The sequence below is a fragment of the Myotis daubentonii genome, chromosome 2, assembly GCF_963259705.1.
Source record: "Myotis daubentonii chromosome 2, mMyoDau2.1, whole genome shotgun sequence".
Lineage (NCBI taxonomy): Eukaryota > Metazoa > Chordata > Mammalia > Chiroptera > Vespertilionidae > Myotis > Myotis daubentonii.
In genome coordinates, this window is record NC_081841.1 from 86,131,924 (window position 1) to 86,153,776 (window position 21,853).

General features: G+C 38.6%; 1 protein-coding gene across 6 annotated transcripts in view; it reads right to left on the bottom strand.

The window, feature by feature from the left end:
* Positions 1-3,622: 3,622 nt before the first annotated feature.
* KITLG (KIT ligand) overlaps positions 3,623-21,853 on the bottom strand; it is a 92,689-nt gene continuing 74,458 nt past the window's right edge. For 3 of the 6 annotated variants that reach the window (XM_059683744.1, XM_059683746.1, XM_059683747.1), the window contains 3 exons: positions 20,338-20,447; positions 18,228-18,304; positions 3,623-8,018 (listed from right to left, as the gene is read on the bottom strand). In XM_059683744.1, the coding sequence (XP_059539727.1) occupies positions 7,949-8,018; positions 18,228-18,304; positions 20,338-20,447 (257 nt within the window). In that variant the 3' untranslated portion in view covers positions 3,623-7,948. Of the gene's footprint in view, positions 8,019-18,227; positions 18,305-19,570; positions 19,639-20,337; positions 20,448-21,853 lie in introns of all 6 variants that reach the window. The other 3 variants (XM_059683749.1, XM_059683748.1, XM_059683745.1) reach the window with 2 other exon arrangements.

Sequence of the window (21,853 nt, forward strand, 5' to 3'; positions counted from 1 at the left end):
AGACCAATACATTAAGAAGCCTAAAACATGTGTCCTCACATATGGATTTTTTTTTGTTCTATAAACAGCAATTTTGTTAAATTCTATTGTTTCCTCAACATTAAAAGAAAAAATAAGGTTTGTTTATGATTGTAAACTCTGAATTACTAAATAATTTTTGTTTGGCCAGGTATTCATGATACTTCCACTTATAATTTTGCACACGAGGTAACTAATGATTTTTTAAAAATATATTTTATTGATTTTTACAGGGAGGAAGGGAGAGGGATAGAGAGTTAGAAACATTAATGAGAGAGAAATATCAATCAGCTGCCTCCTGCACACCCCCTAATGGGGATGTGCCCGCAACCAAGGTACATGCCCTTGACCGAAATCGAACCTGGGACCCTTCAGTCTGCAGGCCGATGCTCTATCCACTGAACCAAACCGGTTAGGGCGGTAACTGATGATTTTAAGAATTTTCCACAAAATTCTCGCTCTTTTCAAACCTTGTTTCTCCCTCATCACCCACAGACTTCTGGTGCCAGGTTCATAGGCCCTGCATCATGATACAGCCTTTGGCTAAGCACTTTTGGGTCATGGTGTTCTAGTGAACTGACACAGCGGGCAGTGCGGGTGTTGCTGGGAGCTATTCCCACACCAGAACACCTACTAATACCATAATGATAAATGAAAGTAGCTGTGAATTTTTCAAAAATATATGACTATGTGAACATATTGCTAGACTCCCGCCTAGGGCCTATGAAGAACCTCTCTAACTGAGGAGGGGCCCAGAGTTTTGGCTTTTTTAGCTTCACAGGAAATCAGCCTCTGGGGGCTAGGAGTCTTTAGAAGTTATCTTTTATTTTTTCAGTTTTCAAGGTGAAATAGCAATCAAGATGATCAGCTAGGAGTGAGAATGGAGAATGAGGTGGGCAGTTTGTGGAAAAAAAAATATATGAATAGTCAACTATGAGAATGAACAAGTGAATAGACTAGGGAAATGTAATTGTTTTTAGCACTTAGAGAAACATATAAATACTGATTTACAGATAAAATAATTTTAGGTATGTGCCTTAAAATAAAGAGGGAGTAAAGGGTATAGATAGGTGACAGGTAAAACAAGATCATTCAGGAGTTGAATGAGGTGGAAGATAAGTAGGTATGGTTATTGGGGGTTCATCACACTACCCTGTCTACTTTGGTATATACCAAACAGGTGACCCTTGAATAATACTGGCATTAGGGGCACTGACCCCCCACCACTCAGTCAAAAATCTGCATGTAACTTTGACCCCCAATAAACAGGTGTCCCTTGGTATCTATCTTTAGGGGATTGGTTCTAGCTAAATATGTGGGTGCTTGAGTCCCTTATATGAAATGGCATAGAACAATGTATACAGTCGGCCCTTAGCATCCACTGATCCCAACTGTGGAATCCATGTTTGGTTGAACCTATAGATGTGTAACCTGGGAATATGGGCTGACTATATATTTATGGAAAAAAATACATATATATGTGGACTTGTTTTTCTTCAAGGGTCAACTGTATTTCAAAGTGTCCATAATGAAAAGCTGCAATAGGTAATATCTATTCACAGCCTAAGTGCCCATCAGCAGATGAGTGGATTAAAAGGCTGTAGTATATCTACACAATGGAATACTATGCTACTGTAAAAAAGAAGGAATTCTTACCATTTGCAACAGCATGGATGGAACTGGAGAACATAAAGCTAAGTGAAATAAGCCAGTCAGAGAAAGATAACTATCACATGATCTCACTAATTTGTAGAATATAATGAACAACATAAACTGATAACAAAAACAGATCCAGAGACAGAGAAACATTGATCAGACCGTCAAATCTCAGAGGGAAGGTAGGGGTAGGGGTAAGGGGGAGAAATCAACCAAAGGACTTGTATGCATGCATATAAGCCTAACCAATGGACACAGACACCAGTGGGGTGAGGGCATGAGTGTGGGGGGGAGTATGGGAGGCCAATGGAGGGATAAGGACACATATGTAATACCTTAATCAATCAATCAACAAAATATTCAAATTAAAATTTATTTTAGTTCTAAACTTAATATTTGTATGAAATTTTGGAATGCACCGGTATAAGTATCCTTGGTTTTAGCTCTCATGTTATTTATCACTTAAAGGGAAAAACAAATTAGCAATCCTCCAAACATATTATGGACATGGATTGAGGAGGGCTTTGGAAGCCATGTAGATGAGTTTGCGTTTTATCGTGAAAATGAGAAACCAATGAAGTGTTTTAACCAGAGAAAAATATCATCATATGTCTCCATTCACTCTCTGTACGGCTATTCTAATGTGAGGAACTGATTGAGGAAAGGCTGAATCATGGCATGTGATCAGTTAGGAGGCTATTGTAGTTGGCTAGGCTTACATTGGTGGGAGTTAATATAAAGGGTAAGCTGAGAGGGGCGGGCATCAGCAAAGAAATTGTAAAAAATGGTGGGTGAATTCAGTGTGTCAAAGCTGGGGTCTTGGTCTCAAGAGTCAAATACCAACCCAAGATTAAGCAGGATGATCATTCATTCTCTAAATCACGTAAGCCATAATGGTGTTTGATTTTTGCCATTCCTCTTAGAAACATATACCGGCTTCCCATTGCCCCTAAGAAAAATGTCTTCCCTCTTTGTTATAGCATTCAAGGCAAGGAAACTTATCTTTCTATAAGTTTCATTATGCTCTACTAGAGGCCCAGTGCACGAAATTTGTGCATGGGTAGGGTCCGTAGGCCTGGCCGATGATCAGGTTCCCTACCTCCTGGCCTCCCTGCCTCATCCTTCCCTTGCTCCCTCAGTGCCCCACCGCCACTGCTGGTCACCCACCATGTTCTGTGCTGCCCCCTGGTGGTCAGCGCGCACGTCATAACGAGCGATTGAACTCCTGGTGTTCTGGTTGAACTCCCAAGGGGACAATTTGCATATTAGCCTTTTATTATATAGGATAGGCTCAGGACACACTGGCTTGATTTCAGGAAATAAGCTGAGAAATTTTAGAAGCTCCTGCTCTCAAGAATACTGGGCATAATTCTCCTTCTCTATGAAAATTTGTTTCATCCTTGTGTTAGCCTAGACATCAACTTCTCCATGATCTTCCCTCTTCTGTAACCATTTCTCTTTCCTGCATGCCCTAAGCACATTAATTGGACCTCATATTTACACTTAGGTAGTTACTTCAATGTGTCTTTATGTCTACAGTGGTTTTCATATCGTCTCTCCAACTAAGTTAGAAACTTCTTGAGATCAAACAGTGTGTTAATTCAATTTTATCTTCCCTGATTAACATATATTTTAGGGACCAATAAATAATTATTGAATTAAAATGATTTCTTAATTTCTTCTGTCCATATTACACTAAAATCTAGATTACTGACAAAGTTTCCATAGAAAAATTTGATTTTAGCTTAAATGTTGAACCATGCTGTGAATGTATGTGGTAACCTTAAAATGGCAAATGACGGCAAATTTATGAGAGTGCATAAAATTCTTTATTTAGAACAATAAAGTATATGTATATATAATGTAATTTCAAATTCAAACCTGTATAAAAAAGGTCAGGACATATACCTATTTTAAAAAGTACACATACAGTATATACACATACACATCACATTTTACAACCTTTTTTATTTAATTAAACTTCAGTCATAATAAAACTATTTAGAATAGTGTTGACATACATTTACATTACAATATGCAAACTCCAATCTGACTGAACTAGCAATATATCTGTGCATCCATCTAAATGTCTGAATACTTTTCACGTCTACCGATTTAAAAAACTGTGGCAAGTGGGACACTATAATCACACATTAACCCTTAGAACACAGGAGAATAAGATATTTTGATTGGAAAATGTTATTTAGTTAGTCTTACAGCTCAGAAATCAAGTAACTGAAAAATACTATGGTTTTTAGTTTAAACAGTTATCTTAATTTTATTTAAACAAAATCATAAGGATGTAGTTGGAGATGGCAGTTATCAGTTTACCATGCTTCGCAAACATTTTAGGATCATGAAAATCCATTTTAATATGGATTATTTCTAAGACAATAGCTTGTTAGGAAATGAAAGTACTATTACTTTATCTTTACAAACAAGGGCATTTCCAGGTTTGTTCATGGAAAGCAGCAACACCATACAGTGTGTGAGCTGAAACTATAAATTAACTAGTTAGAATTTCAATCTGAATGTTTATATTTTAATGCCAATCTAAAAATAATATTGTTTCAAAGACAAGCTAGCTTATTTTAAAATTCTTATCCCACTTTCCAATTTAAAATGAAATTTATGAATTTCCTCTTTCCAAATGGATTCTAAATTACCTTTTGGCATTCAAGAAACTTTATGAGCATCTTACATTTTCTGCTGTTAGCTTTTAAGAAGATGAGAAGATTTAAATGCCTAATTTGGTACATTTCCAAATGTTACACACATCTTATAGTATCTCTTCCCGACTAAAATGCAGTAATGCTGTTCATTCTTCAGAAGTGATCCAAAAACATTCGTTTAAGCAAAGCAAATGCCATCTCTGTGTAAATGGTTATCCAATTCACTGTACATGAGACTGAATTTCACTTTTACTAATGGACCCTATTTACATTACAAACAAGAACAGCAATGACTTTTTTATGGTCAAATTGCTTATTCACGAAGATCAGAGTTGGATATTTTTCATGAGACAGTTTCAGCTCTATTGTCAGTCATATATCAATAGGCTTCCCATCTAATGTGAGCCCTCAGAGTTCATCATATAGATAATTACAAAACTGAGAACCAATGAGGGAGGTGATTGACCTGTTTTAGTTAATAGCAGAGGTTTCTTACAGTTTTTCCCAACATTTATCCCATTATGCCAAACTGCCTTTTGGAAAAATAATTTTTAGTTAAAGAAGCATAGATATGAAATGGCTAAAAGCCTTATATTGGAATTACATTTTGAAACCAAAACCTAGCTTCAGAAAAATATTAAGAAATATCCATGAATTCCGAATAATTTTTTTTTTGTTAATTTAACTTCAATTGAATTACAGTTCCAAAATATAACACAAAATTTCTCCAAAGTATTTTAATGCTCAATGAAAGGTGTTTGTTACTAAAACAAACACTTCATTATGGACACCTGCTTTTTCATTTTTTCACATGCTTCATCCTTTCTAAAGAGGATAGGGTACTTATTCTATTATTGTATTTTAAAACAACCAATTTGTCTCTGACTCTTTAAAAAGTGGCAGTGTGGTGAGCACCTTAGATAATAATACAAAATTCAGGAACACTTTGATATCACTGGGCAGGAACAGTTTATCACAGAGTCAGTTTCTTTCTTTTTTTAAAAAATATATTTTTATTGATTTCAGAGAGGAAAGGAGAGGGAGAGAGAGATGGAAACATCAATGATGAGAGAGGATCATTGATTGGTTGCCTCCTGCACACCTCACACTGGGGATAGAGCCTGCAACCCGGGCATGTGCCCTGACCCAGAATCGAACCGTGACCTCCTGATTCATAGGTTGACATTCAACCACTGGGCCACGCCGGCTGGGCAAGCCAATTCTTTATAAACTTGGGTTCTACCAAAATGGTGCAAAGCTTTAGGTATAATTTAGAATCAGTAGACTTCTGAGATCATTTTAAAAGGCAATTTCGAAACACTGATTTATAAAGAAGAATATTCAAACATATGCCAGATAAGACAAAGCAAAGATATAGATAATATGTATTTTTTCCTATCTTAAAGCAGATATGACACAGTTAATGCCCAAGCAGCTAGCATCTAAAATAATGTTCAGCATTTTTCTATTGTTCATGAATTTTATGAAACTTCAGTGTTTTAAAAATTGGTAATCCATCTACCTCTCAATGAACCAACACATTTAATTAGGCAGAATATAGCTCCCCTCGCCAACTATGCCAGATTTCATAAGTTGCTGAATTTGTTTCTTTAACTCCATTGATTAGGACCCTGTCCTTGAATGTTAAAATCCAGCTACTAGCTGAGAACAAAAGTACACTTATTGTACTCTCAAGCTCATTAAACAGCAGTGCCACATGCCTAAGAAAATTGAAACCATTGGTGAAACAAGTCGAACTATCACTTATCAATTTTCTCAATCTACTTATGACCTACTCACGCAACTCGCATTCACCTATGTCTATTTTTCTCAAAACAATCCCTGTCACATGCCTGAGACAGGTCCTTTCAGCAATTAAACTGATCTCTGGTTCTATTACTAATTGATTATACCACGGGATATCTGAAGGCCTAAATAAGGTAATGCAGCTTCCCAAAGCACTGGCTTATATTTTAGAAAAAAATGACTAGTGTTTGAGGAACCACAGAACTTTAAAGAAGGAAGGGATCGTAGAAATCATTTGGGCTCTTTGGTACAAAAAGAGATCAAAGGCCACGTATTGAAGTTGTATTTGGATCAGCTTTGAACATAAGCTAAAATCCAACTACACTAGAAATTCTTAGACTTTAGAAATCAAAGGAAAGTAGCAGTTTTTCATGCCCTTTTGTATCACTACATTGAAGATGGTCCTCTGATGGTGGGAGTACATGGCAATAACGTTGTTATAAGGAGTAAGTGATAATGGCAAGCTTTGGATTCCTTTATGTGCATGCTCATGATAGAATAAGAGAACCTTCTCCAAAATAAGTCATCAGAAATCATTCTTTCACTGTAGTCAGATGTTTCTTTGACCATAAAAAAAAATTGGCAAGGGAAGTTCACATGATGTCTCACAAGTTCTAGTTTAAAAGCGCAATGTCCATCTTGGGAATTCCTGCCAAATTCACTCTTAATATGACAAACGCTGTCATACATTTTAAATAGCAAACTGACATGCATAACTACATAAAGCTCTCTTTTTATTTAATTCATAAACCTTAATGGATATAGAGTGCCTGATTTTAAATAAATGGATCCTTTAAAACAGATAATGGTGGTTATACTATAAATAAGTAGAGTTTCCTGATTCCTTGCATTCTTATAAAAAGCCAAGTAACCTAGTTTCAACGCCCATATCCGCATGTGGGTGTTGTGGTTTTCTAACCTTACATACTAAATATCATAATTTATTTTTACTCTCTCCCATGGCGGAAATCAAAAACAGGACCTTCATACATTCAGCAATTTCTCCTAAGTCCCTTTCCATAACTCTGTAATAGTTTTAGAATATAAACATTTTGTAATATATTTTGCAAGCATGATTTATACACCCGACAGTGGTCAAGGGAAAAGGCTGCCCGCACCAGGGGAGACGGATGTCCTCCTTGGCGACTGCCCTGCTGTTCAGTGTTCATAGCTTCTTCGTGCGATGACTCTCTGGGGGACTCTCCCCGCTGCAAAGGCATCACTGTTCCAATTCAGCACCAGCCAACCGCGTCCCTTTGTCTCGTGCGATGTGGATGAGCATGTTTTACATCAGGAAGAGACTTGAGATCAGACCCATATCATTAGCGGCTAAGAAGCTGACGTGATACCCACTCCAATCACGTTTTCCTCCTCTGCTTTGAATATGTGCAGTGGCTGATGCTATCGAGTTTTTGTCTTTAAAATTCTTCTAGATCCCTTTGAGAAAAATTATTACCACAACTATCCAGCTTGAACGCTACTTGAAGGGACCGAGATAACTACAAACTGCAGGTTGTAACTAAAAAAAGCGATGTGGTTTTCAGCAATTAGACATTTCTGGAGGCATGCAAAATGGGCGTGCAGTCTGGGACACGTGCTTTCTCTCCCAACATCAGTTGCAGGTTCTAAATGACACTACAAGTCCCCCAGGTCCTTAAAGTAGAGTCCTGCTCCATGCAAGTTCTTCTTTATAGATGATTAATTCAGTGCCAGTTTCACAGTAAAACACTTTGTTCCAATTTCCGAATCATCCATATAGAGTCATGGGTAGCAAGAACAGGAAAAGACGCGGTCTGTCACTCCAGACAGAATATGAATTTGTTTAAAGCGGCTTCATTTATGAAGCAAACATGAACTGTTACCCACCTAGAGAGAAAAGACAAAAAGAGAGATTATGGTATATATCTGCTTTCTGCCTCCTTTTCATTCCTATTACATGAACTCATGTGACTAGAGAATTAGATTCAGATTACAATGTATGTTTCAATTACACAGCCTAAAGTGACTTGACAAATGTTTTCCTAGATGCAGTGATCAGTCACTCTCTATGCTCTCCCTGGTAACATTGAACATTATCTGAAATGTTTTATTGTTTATTGCTTGTCTGCTCCTATTGAATATATGGAGCTTTGTCTATCTTTTTTACTTACTGCCGTATTTCAATACCTAGTACAGTGCCTGACATAAAATAATACTCAATAACTATTTCTTGCATGTAAGAAAGGATGAATGGATATCCTGTGGCTTTCATACCCAAAGCATCCCATAGATTATTTCTATTATTTGTGGTAAGAGGGTTCTTAACCTATGTAGCCTTGAATTTCTCAAACAAGGCTGTGGAAAGGTAGCAGACAGGTGGTGAGGGGAGAGGGCTTGAAGGACAAAGGCAGTGGTGTTTAGAGAGAGGTGAAGTGGACTGAGATGGAGTAGCATGAAAGAGATAAGCTGGGACAGGTGGAGAAGCTGGTCAGAGGCCCAGCCAGTAGCAGCTTCCTGGTCATTGCACAGTGCCAGTATCTGGACTGCCCGCCAGGTTCTAGCAATGGCTTCTCCCAATGGAGGAACTAGCAGCAGCAAGATCTCACTCAATCCTGTCAAACAGACAACAGAAAGACAGAAATCCTGGCACCACATCCTGACAAAGCGTCTGGGAGGTTCATTTGCCTGGGCACCGCTTACTGTACTTGTTCAATCATGAAAGCCAGGCTTTGTTTTAGTTCTTCTGCGCTGGTGTTAGACCAGTGAACTTTGGACTTAGCTTTCAGATTTTGCAACTTTTGAGTGAAATATTTGTACTTCCTTGTCTATTTATTTTTATTATAGACAGTATCTTCATGTTATCTTCAACCACAACCCTAAATAAATGTGCATTTTTGCATTTCTTTTCTTCCCTACTCACTCATTTCCCCCTTATCTCTGTACTTATTTATCACTCCCAAAATCAGATCACTGGTTTTAAGCTATGTATGAAATTCAATAGTGCGAGTGATAAGAAGTACAGTATTTTTCCCAGTCTTTTTAAATGCAGTATACTAAAAACCATATTATATGACAATTTATCAAACAGAGAAATTTAGGAACTAGAGAACCTGTGTTTAGGAATGGAGAATTAAATCCTGAAGGAAAACTAAGAGGCATTAAGAGAAATCCAAAATAAATAGCAGATATTTTAAAAACAAAGTTTAGTTAGAAAAGCAAGAAGGAAGAGCAAAGATATCTATATCTATATCTATCTATATCTATATCTATATCTATATCATCTATATCTATATCTATATCTATCTATACCTATATCTATATCTATCTACCTATATTTATATCTATATCTGAATAAATTGTATATAGATATATGTAAAAGCTATGAATTATTTAAAATTATAAATTTAAATATAGAAAAGCAAGATTACAAATCCATTTCTTATTTTGTCCCTGGATTATTTAGCAAAGAAAAGAAACTCGAAAGCTGGCAACTGTTTTCCCAGAGAATAAAACTACAATTTTTATAATAATACTCTGGCTTTTTACAACCACCTCATGAAATAAGCAGGGTGAGTATTATTATCCCCTTGTTATATGTGAAAAACTTAGGCTTAAAAGACAATTGACTCATTCAGGAACTTACAGCTAGTTAAATCTTCAGAGTCAAGGCTTGAACCCAAATCTAATCCCTTCTAATCCTCGGCATTACAATGTGTCTACAGAAAGAGAGCTCAAAAACAAAAACTCCAAAGCTCCAGAAATTCTTAGGAAATACCTAGTGAAGAGTCCTATTCTTGCCACTTGGTAACCAATCACTCCCAGGAACTGTTCGCTCAATGACCCAGCTTGCTCAACTCATGCCCATCTGTACTCCAATTCTAGGATCTGTTACATTCTGGCTTAGATCTATAGGAAACTTCCAGATTGGATTTCTTCTAGGAAATCTCTCTATCAGCCTCATTATAATAAGAACTATTTCCTGCTCTTACCATGCTGGGGTAAGTCCATAAGCACTGCTAACCCAGTGTCTACAAACTCGTGCTATTTACTGTCAACCACCCCGGGCCTTCTGGGTGACTATGCAGTCCTTTTACCAAGGTCTCAATTAAAATTCCTTGTAGAAGACTCCCAAATGCAGCCCTGACTGTTCTCTGAATTCCAGTCTCTCGTATTTGGCCACAGGTCAATATTTACTAACAGCTCCTTCTATTTTCTTTTCACGGCACCACTATCTGGTTAGTCCCAAATGCTCCATCTCACCCTTACGACCTCCATGGAATGTAGAGCCTCACATCCCATCAGTAACTAGGAATTGTTGATATTTTTTACTGCAATGTCTCCAAAATGGCCCAGGTTTTCCAGTTTCCATGGCCCCAACTCTAGTTCAGGTCATCATTCTAGCACATCTGTTTAGATACAGCGGTTCTCAACCTGTGGGTCGCGACCCCTTTGGGGGGTCAAACGACCCTTTCACAGAGGTTGCCTAAGACCATCGGAAAACACATATATAATTACATATTGTTTTTGTGATTAATCACTAGGCTTTACTTACGTTCAATTTGTAACAATGAAATTGGGGGTCACCACAACATGAGGAACTGTATTAAAGGGTCCCGGCATTAGGAAGGTTGAGAACCATTGGTAGAAGATGGGCCTCCTAAGTGGACCCCTGATTCTAGTTCACCACTCGCGGTTATCTGGCCTCACTACATCTGATTACTTTCCTAAACTCTGCTTTGATTGTATCACTCACATCTCTTCTGAGCCCTCCAACAGCTCCTTCTGTTACTCAGTAGAGTGTAAGGCCCATGCTTGGAATTTTTCAAACTGATCCTACACTTTCTTCTCGGACCTTTAACGCTTTATGTGTGACCTCCACTGGAGTCTGACTGGACAAACTGAGTCTGGAACAGTCTATACTTGGTCTCTCGGAATTAGCCTGTACCATTTGCAGCATCCAGACTACCCCTCACCTGTGCTAAGAAAATTTTACCAATCATTTAACATCTACCTCAGTACCAATGCTACCTCCATTACCTGCACAATGAAGCCTTTCTCTGATTGCTAGTGATTTTTCTCTCACTGCAAATAAAGCAACTGTCTATGGGTTTGCATAGTATAATTCTAAGGGATTCCACCCAGACCAATATCTAGAGCAGTGGTTCTCAACCTGTGGGTCGCGACCCCTTTGGGGGTCAAACGACCCTTTCACAGGGGTCGCCTAAGACCATCCTGCATATCAGATATTTACGTTACAATTCATAACAGTAGCAACATTACAGTTATGAAGTAGCAACAAAAATAATTTTATGGTTGGGTCACAACATGAGGAACTGTATTTAAAGGGCCAGAAGGTTGAGAACCACTGATCTAGAGTTATGATACAGGCACAGCCTATTCAACCATTTGCAATGGCCTTACCTCAGGTCTCTTATTGCATTTTCCTTGTAAGCTCCTTTAGTTACTTTTTAAACTTTTTCAAATAGGTTATTATGCATATGTCCTATTTCCTTTTGTAGGCTATAAGCAATTTGAGGATACAACTAGGTTATATTAAGCTTTGCATTGAATAATGCAAAGAATGAAGAACGAAGAGCAAAATCTTCCTATAATATATTCCATTTCTCTCTCTTAAACTGTGCTGTACATAACCGAATAAATGAAAAATTATAGAGGAATGTTACATATGGATACTTGGCATCAGCTAATTGACCAAATGGATTTTTAATTTTTTTTATAGACATTTTTCATGTCTGATGTCAAATAAACACAGTTTTTGTATATTTTCTCTTAGAGGCGCTTTCTTTTGTTTCTAGTTCATTATTTTATATTCCTTTTCTTGTATTTAAAATCTCAAACTCTTGCCCTAGATCTGTGGTCGGCAAACTGCGGCTCGCGAGCCACATGCGGCTCTTTGACCCCTTGAATGTGGCTCTTCCTAAGCCTTAGGAGTACCCTAATTAAGTTAATAACAATGTACCTACCTATATAGTTTCAGTTTAAAAAATGTGGCTCTCAAAAGAAATTTCAATCGTTGTACTGTTGATATTTGGCTCTGTTGACTAATGAGTTTGCCGACCCCTGCCCTAGATGGTTTGGCTCACTGGGTAGAGCATTGGCCCACAGACTGAAGGGGCCCAGGTTCTATTCCACTTAAGGGCATGAACCTCGGTTGCAGACTCAATCCCAGTCCCTGTGCAGAAGGCAACCAATCAATGTGTCTCTCATATTGATGGATGGTTCTCTCTCTCTGTCTTTCCCTCTCCCTTCCCCTCTCTCTCTCTCAAAAAAAAAAAAAAAAAAAAAGTCAATGGAAAATATCTTTGGGTGAAGATTAAAAAAAAAATGAAGAATATCAAATCCCCCTCTTCATTTCCAATTATAGGTTATTTCCTTTGGAGAACTAACTATTCCACTGTTTCAGTTCTAGTGTTCTAATATTTGTCCTGATTTAAAACGTGAGTGAAACTTCCATTTCAGGGAGAAATCCTCACCATAAATCTGAGTCATTCTCCCTGTATTTCCCTTTTTCTTGTTAACCAAGAAAATGGATATGATCCAAATTATGTCTAAATTTTAAAATATATAATTACAACTCCCCATTTCATTTCTATCTTGGTACTTTTTACTACTCTTATGCTTAGTTTTCAGCAGATTTCTTCTCCCATGTCACAGTCTGCTCTCCCAATCCTTTCCCTGCACCACATCTTTTTTCCCAAATTATACTCAAAGTTCCTCGGAAGTTTTAAACTTGTTTTGGTATACGGGCAAACAAAAGTCTTTCCTCTATACAGTGGGTACTCAATCAATGATTACAAATGATACACATTTTGACTTTGGAGTATGCAGATTCATGATAATGAGCTGCCCCTTTTTTCTTCCTTTTTCCTATCTTCAGCATTTGACTTATTTACTTTGACATACAAAAGTCTACTTTTGTTCCTATTTCCAGAAATTTTTCTGTGTGTTAATCCTCACTGAGGATATTTTTTCCATTTATTTTTTTCTTTTCAGATTGGGTGGAAGAGAGGGAAGGAGGGGGAGAGAAGAGAGCGAGGGAGGGGGAGAGAGAGAAAGAGAGAGAGAGATGTGAGACAAATAGAGAGACACATCAATTGGTTGCCTCCCCTACCAGGGCCAGGGTTCAACCTGCAACCCAGGGCACATGCCCTTGACCGGAAATCGAACCCGCAACCCTTCGGTGCTTGGACACTCTAACCACTTAGCAACGCCATCTAGGGCTTATTTCCATAAATTTTATTCTCACATTATTGCAATACTCTGAGATACTCATTCATATCTTCATTCATTTACTGAACAAATTCTTACCCATCACTTACATGCACAGAGTTTGGTGGGATTCCAAAATGAAATTTAGAAACAAATCCTGCCTTCTAAAAGCTTGTCATTTGAAAAGGACACAAAATGTCTATGTAATTAACTGCTAATATATGAGTATTAAAGGTCGTATGAAATGAAACAAAACACAGAGGGCCAAACTGAGGGATTGCTTTCATGAAGGTAGTCAGCATTGTGGAGCTTGTGGTATCTGAGCTGAGTCTTAAGATTGAGATTTGTAGAGAGGAGGATGAAGGTACCTTATGAAGGGGTATGCCACTCCTTCATTTTATGCTGACTACTGGATATGCAGTAAGTTTATTTCTAAAAAATCCAGGGCTTAGTTTTTATTCTGTCTACTTTAATTTGTTTTTTTGTTTGTTTGTTTAGGCTTAGTTTTTTTTCTTTCTTAATTAAATCTTTATTGTTCAGATTATTACAGTTGTTCCTCTTTTTCCCCCTCCACCTGGTTCCCACCCCACCCTCTGCCCTTACCCACCCCACTGTCCTCATCCATAGGTGTACAATTTTTGTCCAGTCTCTTCCTGCACCCCCACACCCCTCCCTCCCCCCCCCGAGAATAGTCAGTCAATTCCTGATTATATTATATTCACCAGTTTATTCTGTTCATCAGATTATTTATTCACTTGATTTTTAGATTCACATGTTGATAGATGTATATTTGTTGTTCATAATTTGTATCTTTACCTTTTTATTCTTCTTCCTCTTCTTAAAGGATACATTTCAGCATTTCATATAATACTGGTTTGGTGGTGATGAACTCCTTTAGCTTTTCCTTATCTGTGAAGCTCTTTATCTGACCTTCAATTCTGAATGACAGCTTTGCTGGGTAAAGTAATCTTGGTTGTAGGTTCTTGGCATTCATCACTTTGAATATTTCTTGCCACTCCCTTCTGGCCTGCATAGTTTCTGTTGAGAAATCAGCTGACAGTCGTATGGGTATTCCCTTGTAGGTAACTGACTTTTTTTCTCTTGCTGCTTTTAAGATTCTCTCTTTGTCTTTTGCTCTTGGCATTTTAATTATGATGTGTCTTGGTGTGGTCCTCTTTGGATTCCTTTTGTTTGGGGTTCTCTGCGCTTCCTGGACTTGTAAGTCTATTTCTTTCACCAGGTAGGGGAAGTTTTCTGTCATTATTTCTTCAAATAGGTTTTCAATATCTTGCACTCTCTCTTCTTCTGGCACCCCTATAATTCTGATGTTGGTATGCTTGAAGCTGTCCCAGAGGCTCCTTACACTACCTTCATATTTTTGGATTCTTTTGTCTTTTTGCTCTTCTGGTTGGGTGTTTTTTACTTCTTCATATTTCAAATCTTTGACTTGATTCTTGTGATCCTCTAGTCTGCTGTTGGAACTCTGTATAATATTCTTTATTTCAGTCAGTGTATGCTTAATTTCTAGGTGGTACTTTTTCATATCCTCTTGGGTCTCACTAGATTATGGAGGGTCTCAATAAGTTTATTGGCGGTTTCTAGAAAATTCTTGAAAAACCTTATAAGTGTTGTTTTGAACTCTATATCCAGTAGTTTGCTTTCCTCCATTTCTGTCATTTGTGACCTGTTTCTTTGTCTCCGCATTCTTTATGCTTCCCTGTGTTGGTAGAGTGGCTTTGTGTGCTAGGTGTCCTATAGGGCCCAGTGGCTCAGCCTCCCAATTATCTGAGGTGGACACTCTTGGTGCACCCCTTTGTGGGCTTTGTGCACAGTCTTGTTGTCGTTAAGCCTTGATTGTTGTATCACTGGGAGGAATTGACCTCCAGGCCAATTGGCTGTGAGAATCAGCTGTGTCTGCAGTGGGAGAACTTCTGTGCTAGAGACACCCTTCTGGGGCAAGACTTGATTCAGTGGGGCTTTGCTGCTCACTGATTCTGCCCCCTGAGTGTGTCCCTTATGGATCTGAGGAGTTGTAATCTGGATGGTCCCACTCTGACCACTGGGTACACTGGCTCTTGGATCTCTAAGGAGGTGCTAATTTAGCCTCTGCCTGAGGCTACCCAGCAGGAGCTATGGAGAGATCTGCAGATTCCTCTTCTTTGTTTGGGGTTTGGAGGTGCCCAGATGAGGCCCAGCTGTGAAGCAATGCAAGCTGCTGTGGGGCCTTGGCCTTCTTTTGGAAGTTCTGGGTCTTTCTGACCCAGCTGCAATTTGTTAGGTAATTTTCAGATTGCAAAGGGCCAGGCCTTTCATATGCAAAAGCCTCTGTGCACAGCTTGGGTGGGGCGGGGTCTCAGGGAATCAACAGGGTGGAGCAAACAGCTATGGCTGCTCCTCAGTCCTACCCTAAGAGGCCCCGTGTCTCAGTGTCCTGGTGATCACTGCAAGCACCTCTGAGAGAAAGCCGCCCTCGAGTTCCGACCGATGCCAGACAGTCCAGTTTCTCCCCGTATGAGTCTGGGTCCCCAGAGACGCGCCCAGAACTGGAGTTCAGAGCAGTTGGGAGCTTGAGACTCCCTCCCGGTTGAAAAAGACAACCGTGTCCTCAGTTTCCAGCCCTTTCCATGTGCGCCTCCATACCTCTGCACTTTACTTCTGCACCTCCTCTGAGTCTCAGTGTGCTTTTCTCTTTCCTTCTAGTTGTAGAATTTCCACTCAGCCAGCCTTTCTGCGGTTCTGGATGATGTCCGTTTTGTCTTTTAGTTGTATTTTTTTAAGTGGTTGTGCGAGGCAGCAATTTCCGGTGTTTACCTATAACACCATCTTGGTTTCTCTTAATTTGTTTTATACATGAATAATAGTTTATAGTTTAGGAAAAATAAATTAGTAATTTCCTATATGAGTATTGCACACTTTACTGTTCTAGTGACCAAAATCAACAATTAAAAATTTTTATCTTATTGTGGCAAGAACACCTAATGTGAGATCTCCCCTCAACACACTCTTATTTTATGTACACACTGTAGCATCGTTAACTATAGATATAATGTTGTGCAGCAGATCTCACGATCTTCTTCCTACTTGGTAAACTTTCACTTGGGTTTATTCATTCACTCAGTTGTTCATTCAGCAAACACTTCCTGAGAATCTACAATGTACTGGAAACAAGTGAGGAGCTACAGCAAGAACCGGACAGGCTTGGTTCCTGTCCTTAATGCTTCCCTGGCTAGTAGACTGATGCATAAGTTGCTTGACTACAATTGCTTTAAAATGCCATGTTTTTGTCTCTTAAACAAGTGCCCTGGGTTTTCCCATCACATAATCAACTCTCCAAATGTCACAGGACAAAGGCTACAATTAAAAACGCATGATTAAAGACCCGTATGCCAAAACAGGATCCCAGCAGTGCAATCCAAAACCACACAATAGAGGACATTACTTGCGCTTTACGACTCAATTAACTATTTAATGTGTGATTTGGGATGTCTGGCTTAGGGGACTGAAATGGCAAAAAGGGAAGATACAGTGAGGCTTGTGTTGGGGTTGGGGACAGAGAAATAGATTTCTAGGCAAAAACAATGACTTCATCTTGGGGAATGTGACTCCAGAAAAATAAAAAGAGTTGCACTAGGGTTGTATTCAATTTACATCATATCACAGGGAAAATCGGCCTAGAAAGAAGTGAGGAGTCATGCTTTGGACACAGTGATCAAGAGCATGTTTAAAGGCAAAGATGAAGTCTGTGCAGTAGAAGGTTGAAGTGTTAGAGAAATGTGGGGCATCGTTATTAGTGTATCATGTGATTTTGGATTGTTGAAAACTGTTCTATACCTATAACAGTGAGCGCTCCTGGAGGAGGCAAAAGGCTCTGTGACCCAGTTTTCCTGGTGAAGTTTCAATCTAGAGCTAGATGTCAGAATCGGGGACAGAAGTGAAAGTTGGAAGGACAGTGGCCTGTAAGGAAAAAGCCAGGATCACCAATGACTGTCTGTACCATCTGGGAGAGTTAGTGGTCATGAGAGAGTATGGGAAGAACTAAGGAGCATGAGAGAACACTCAGACCCGCTGTAATGAGTGCGCTCAGGATCCCACGGGCATAACAATATTAAGAGCCGGCTGGCAGAAGTGCAAGTGAGAAGAGCATGAATCCATCCATGCTGGACCAGGTTAGTGCCATTCAGGGGGCTCCCCCAACAGTGTCTGGAGTTTGAACACCAGTGCCTTCCAGACGTGTTTTCTCACTTCCCCAGCCTCCCAGCCCTCTGCAGACCTACACAGCCACAGCGGGTATCTGTCAGTGGTTAATATTCAGCGCAACCTGGACTCTGTACTGTGATGAGGCACAATGATTACCAGACATGTGGCAGGTGGCACTTCACCTTGACAATTCCCCTCTCCTGACTGTAAGATATTTTGACCTCTTCTCTTTTTCCTTAAGATGGCAAGGAAATGTTTTTAGTTTTTGCTCTTTTCAGCATCTAACAAATGAAATACTTTTTCTATCATTACAGTAGTTATACCTAATTGAAACTGATTTTATTTATTCTCCCTCTATTAATAATATTTTATTTTAGTCCTAATTTACTCTATTACCTTGTGTAATTTATTTTCTGGCCTCGAAAATAGTAAACACTTGTCTGTTGACTTGTTACAATCTCCCATACCAGATGAATCCATGGGCCAGGACTAGCACTGCTTTGCCTTTCAAAGCTTCAGAATAACAACGGATTTGAAAGGTACAGTTCAAATATGACAGAGCCTTTCAGTCCACATACTGATATCAGTTCAATGGGAGACAATACATTTTGTTTCGAAATTTTGGCTGTGTAATTTTTACATATTTCAGCTTGCATTCTAAAAACTTACCAATATACGAAAGTAACAGTGTGGATACAAGCCACAATTAGACTTCTTGAAACTCTCTCTCTTTTTCTTGCAACATACTGAAAAACAACAAGAAAAATGCTTATTTGCTTTTGGACGAAATTCTGACATGATCTAAGCATTTTAAAAGGCAGGTCTTTTTTTTTTTTGTAAACACAGTAACAAAAGGTTGCAAAGTTGAGTAGGAAGCTTACCTTCATAAATATAACTATAAGGATGAGGGAAGAATTTATCTGCCTCAATACAGTTTCCCAAGTAGATTTTTACATTCTCTATGCATATACACATACTAAAAATGCTTATGTGTATTTAACATGTGAATCTGTATATACAGGCATGATTTGAGAGATAGTAACATGACAAATGAAAATCAAACCTGAACATAAAATCAAAGTATCAGTATTGGGCAATATGGCATAAGATAAACAAATGATCAGGGTTAGCTACAGTAAATGGAAAGGTATCTTAAAATAATTTTTATATTTGGCTTTGGAGAAAATAATAGGTTGGGAAATGTTAAGGGCTCTAAAACCTAGAATGATGGCAAACATATTAAGTATGCAAGAGAAAAGTAACGAAGTATCTTGACTTGGAAGTGATGTTATGAGCCAAAATTTAAGGAAGAATGAGACAAATGTAGAGTTTAGAGGGGCTAAGAAAAAGAAACATTCTGTGGCAGCAACTCAGGCAAAACATAGTAAAGATTTGGATGAAGATAATCACTAAGGCCAAAGAAAAAGCTAAGCTTGTGAGAGATTTGAGAGAGGAATCAGTATGTCTTGGTAACAGTGTAGAAAAGAAGAATAAGCAAACGTGCCTACCGAGCTCCATGACCAGGAGTCTGAGCAAGAAATAAAGTAGAGAGGACCAGTTCTGACACCCAAGGGTTGGGAAGGTGTTCTACAGCTAAATGGAGATGTGGGCTTGAAGAAGGAGTGAGGGGTTAGAAGTGTGGACAAAGTCTTGGAGGGCCCTGGCTGGGGGATGCTATTATAAGAGCGAACCACTTCTTTTTTAAAACGTTATTTTATTGATTTTTTACAGAGAGGAAGGGAGAGGGATAGAGAGTTAGAAACATCGATGAAAGAGAAGCATCGATCAGCTGCCTCCTGCACATCCCCCACTGGGGATGTGCCCGCAACCCAGGTACATGCCCTTGACCGGAATCGAACTTGAGACCCTTCAGTCCCCAGGCCGGCGCTCTATCCAGAGAGCCAAACCGGCTAGGCTGAACCCCACTTCTTAAAGGTATTATGAGCATGTGTATGGTACATGAAATGCCAATGCCAAGCTTACTGGTGCACGCACTTAGTAAAACAAAATACCTTATCTCATTATCCTCTTCATTAATCTGTATATTTTCAACTGCCCTTGTAAGATTTGGTTGTTTCTTCTGGAAAAAGAACAGTGATACATATCATAAAAATATCAGTGCATAATATACTATTTCAGAGGTTAGTGGTCTCTACCTTTATCTTTTGTCAATAACTCCAGTAACAGTTGTCTTCAGCATGCAGCATGTAAAATATTTTTCCATTAAGAAATGATAAGAAATGCATGGTATTATCGATTCAACATTTTTAGAATATGGGAGGCAAAAATGTAATAAAGAAACTGAAAGATTTAAACAGTAATCAAATTCAAAAGACATTTCAAAAAGCTGAGTCACAATGATTTAGCACATTTTAAACTTTTAGACAGGCTTCAATAAGAAGAGAACAAAGGAGTAGAAATCCAAATTAGCAGATAATACAAATGACATTTCTGTTTGGCTTTGTAAGATTTTCAGCATATTCTCCTTTCATTTTATATTTAGTTAAAGCTATTAAAACCAGTTGCATTTCTTCAGTCTGCATTCTCAGCCAGAGGAGTGATCTCCCAAGCATAATAGGTAATGGGAAGAAACCTTTCTAAGATTTTAATTTTCTTGTAACTAAGTTAAGGTTGAACTTCATTTATTTTATCATTTTTGTGGTGAGATCCTTTCTCAGAAAAGGGCACTTTGTTAATCACTTATGTAACTACAATAAGAAGTCGTAACTATATAAAGTTCAGAAAGTTTCTGATCAAGAAAAACAAAAGCAACACTTACCTTCCAGTATAAGGCTCCAAAACCAAAGCCAACTAAAAGAGAGAGGAATGCTGGCAACGTCATGGCTGCCCATTGCAGCTTGGAGTCTCCAATGGAATTCAAGGCCTTCCCTGTAATTTAAATAGCACAGTGGTGAACACAGCATCTCCATGCTGGGGTTCTGCTCTATCGCTCTGGCAGTTCCCACCTGTTTCTGTAACACGCTCTTGACCTCTCTCTGTTTAAAATATTTAAACCATGGTTTTTCTGCTGAGTATTGTTTGGGAGTGGCAATATAAATCCATGCAGTCTCCAAAAGGTAAATAAATTGAAAAGGAGAAAAACCCACAGACAAAAGGAAATTTGACTTGGTTGATGTAGATGCATAGGGGATGCAGACGGGATGTGTTCCTGGGTTTGGGGGTGGGAGGGTGATTTGTACTACCAAGCAAATCCATCTTCTGTGGCTTTATTTTCTAATATCTTTCACTTTCTCATTCTTGATATCTACCCAAGCAATTTTGTAAAGATGACATTTTGTAATCCAGATCAAGGTCTGCAAGCCCTGTCATTCTGCATGCATTGTGGTTAGATTAGTTTTCAGTACCGTACGCTTAGAATCACGCTGTCTCTCATTGCATCTTCAACACACAGTTACTGGATGCCAGGTGGGAACTGACACTGTGCTATGGGCTAAAGCAGGGACGGGAAACCTTGTTTCTGCCAAGGGCCATTTAGATATTTATAACATCATTTGCGGGCCATATAAATTTATCACCTAAAAATTAGCCTGCTCTATCTGGTCAAACATTTCATTAACTCACCCCTAAGGCCTGGGCAGGGCCGGACCAGATGATTTTGCAGGCCTTCTATGGCCCAAAGGCCAGATGTTCCCCACCTCTACCCGCTAAGGCGTGATTTCTCAGAATTCTTATTTTGAAAAGCCTGACACTATTGAACATTAACAAACGGCCGAAAGCACCAGTGTCTCCCATTGCTTACTCTAAATAATAACTTAGTGAGAGAGAAGACATATGTTAGCATGGAACACCTTCCTTGTTCCTGCTTTGCTCTTCCAATAGAAGCAGGATGATTCATAACTTCAACAAAACACTTCTCCCACAAGGGTCTCTACCTCCCAGCACAAAGCTTAACATTTGGACAGAGTTTTCTCTGTTTCTTGACAGGGAACAGCTTTGTTGTTTGGAAACACTGACATGTGCCATTTTGGAAGTTAAAAATCTCAGTTTTCTTTTAAAGATGCAATAAGTTTGGAAATTATACAGTTTCAATGATTGATCAAAATGTAAACTAATCCAAGATAAAGCAACTGCTTTGGGCTATGATATTTTACCATGTTATCTGAGTTACTGTCAGCCCCTACACTCACCTATTTAACATATAAAGTACCTAAATATAGAACATAATACAAAAGAACTGAATCACTGTAGATTTAGCAATATTTAGGAAAAAATAAACTCATAAATTTAACTTGAGAGGTAAGAAACAAATCTTATCTACTCTAGTGAGAACAGGA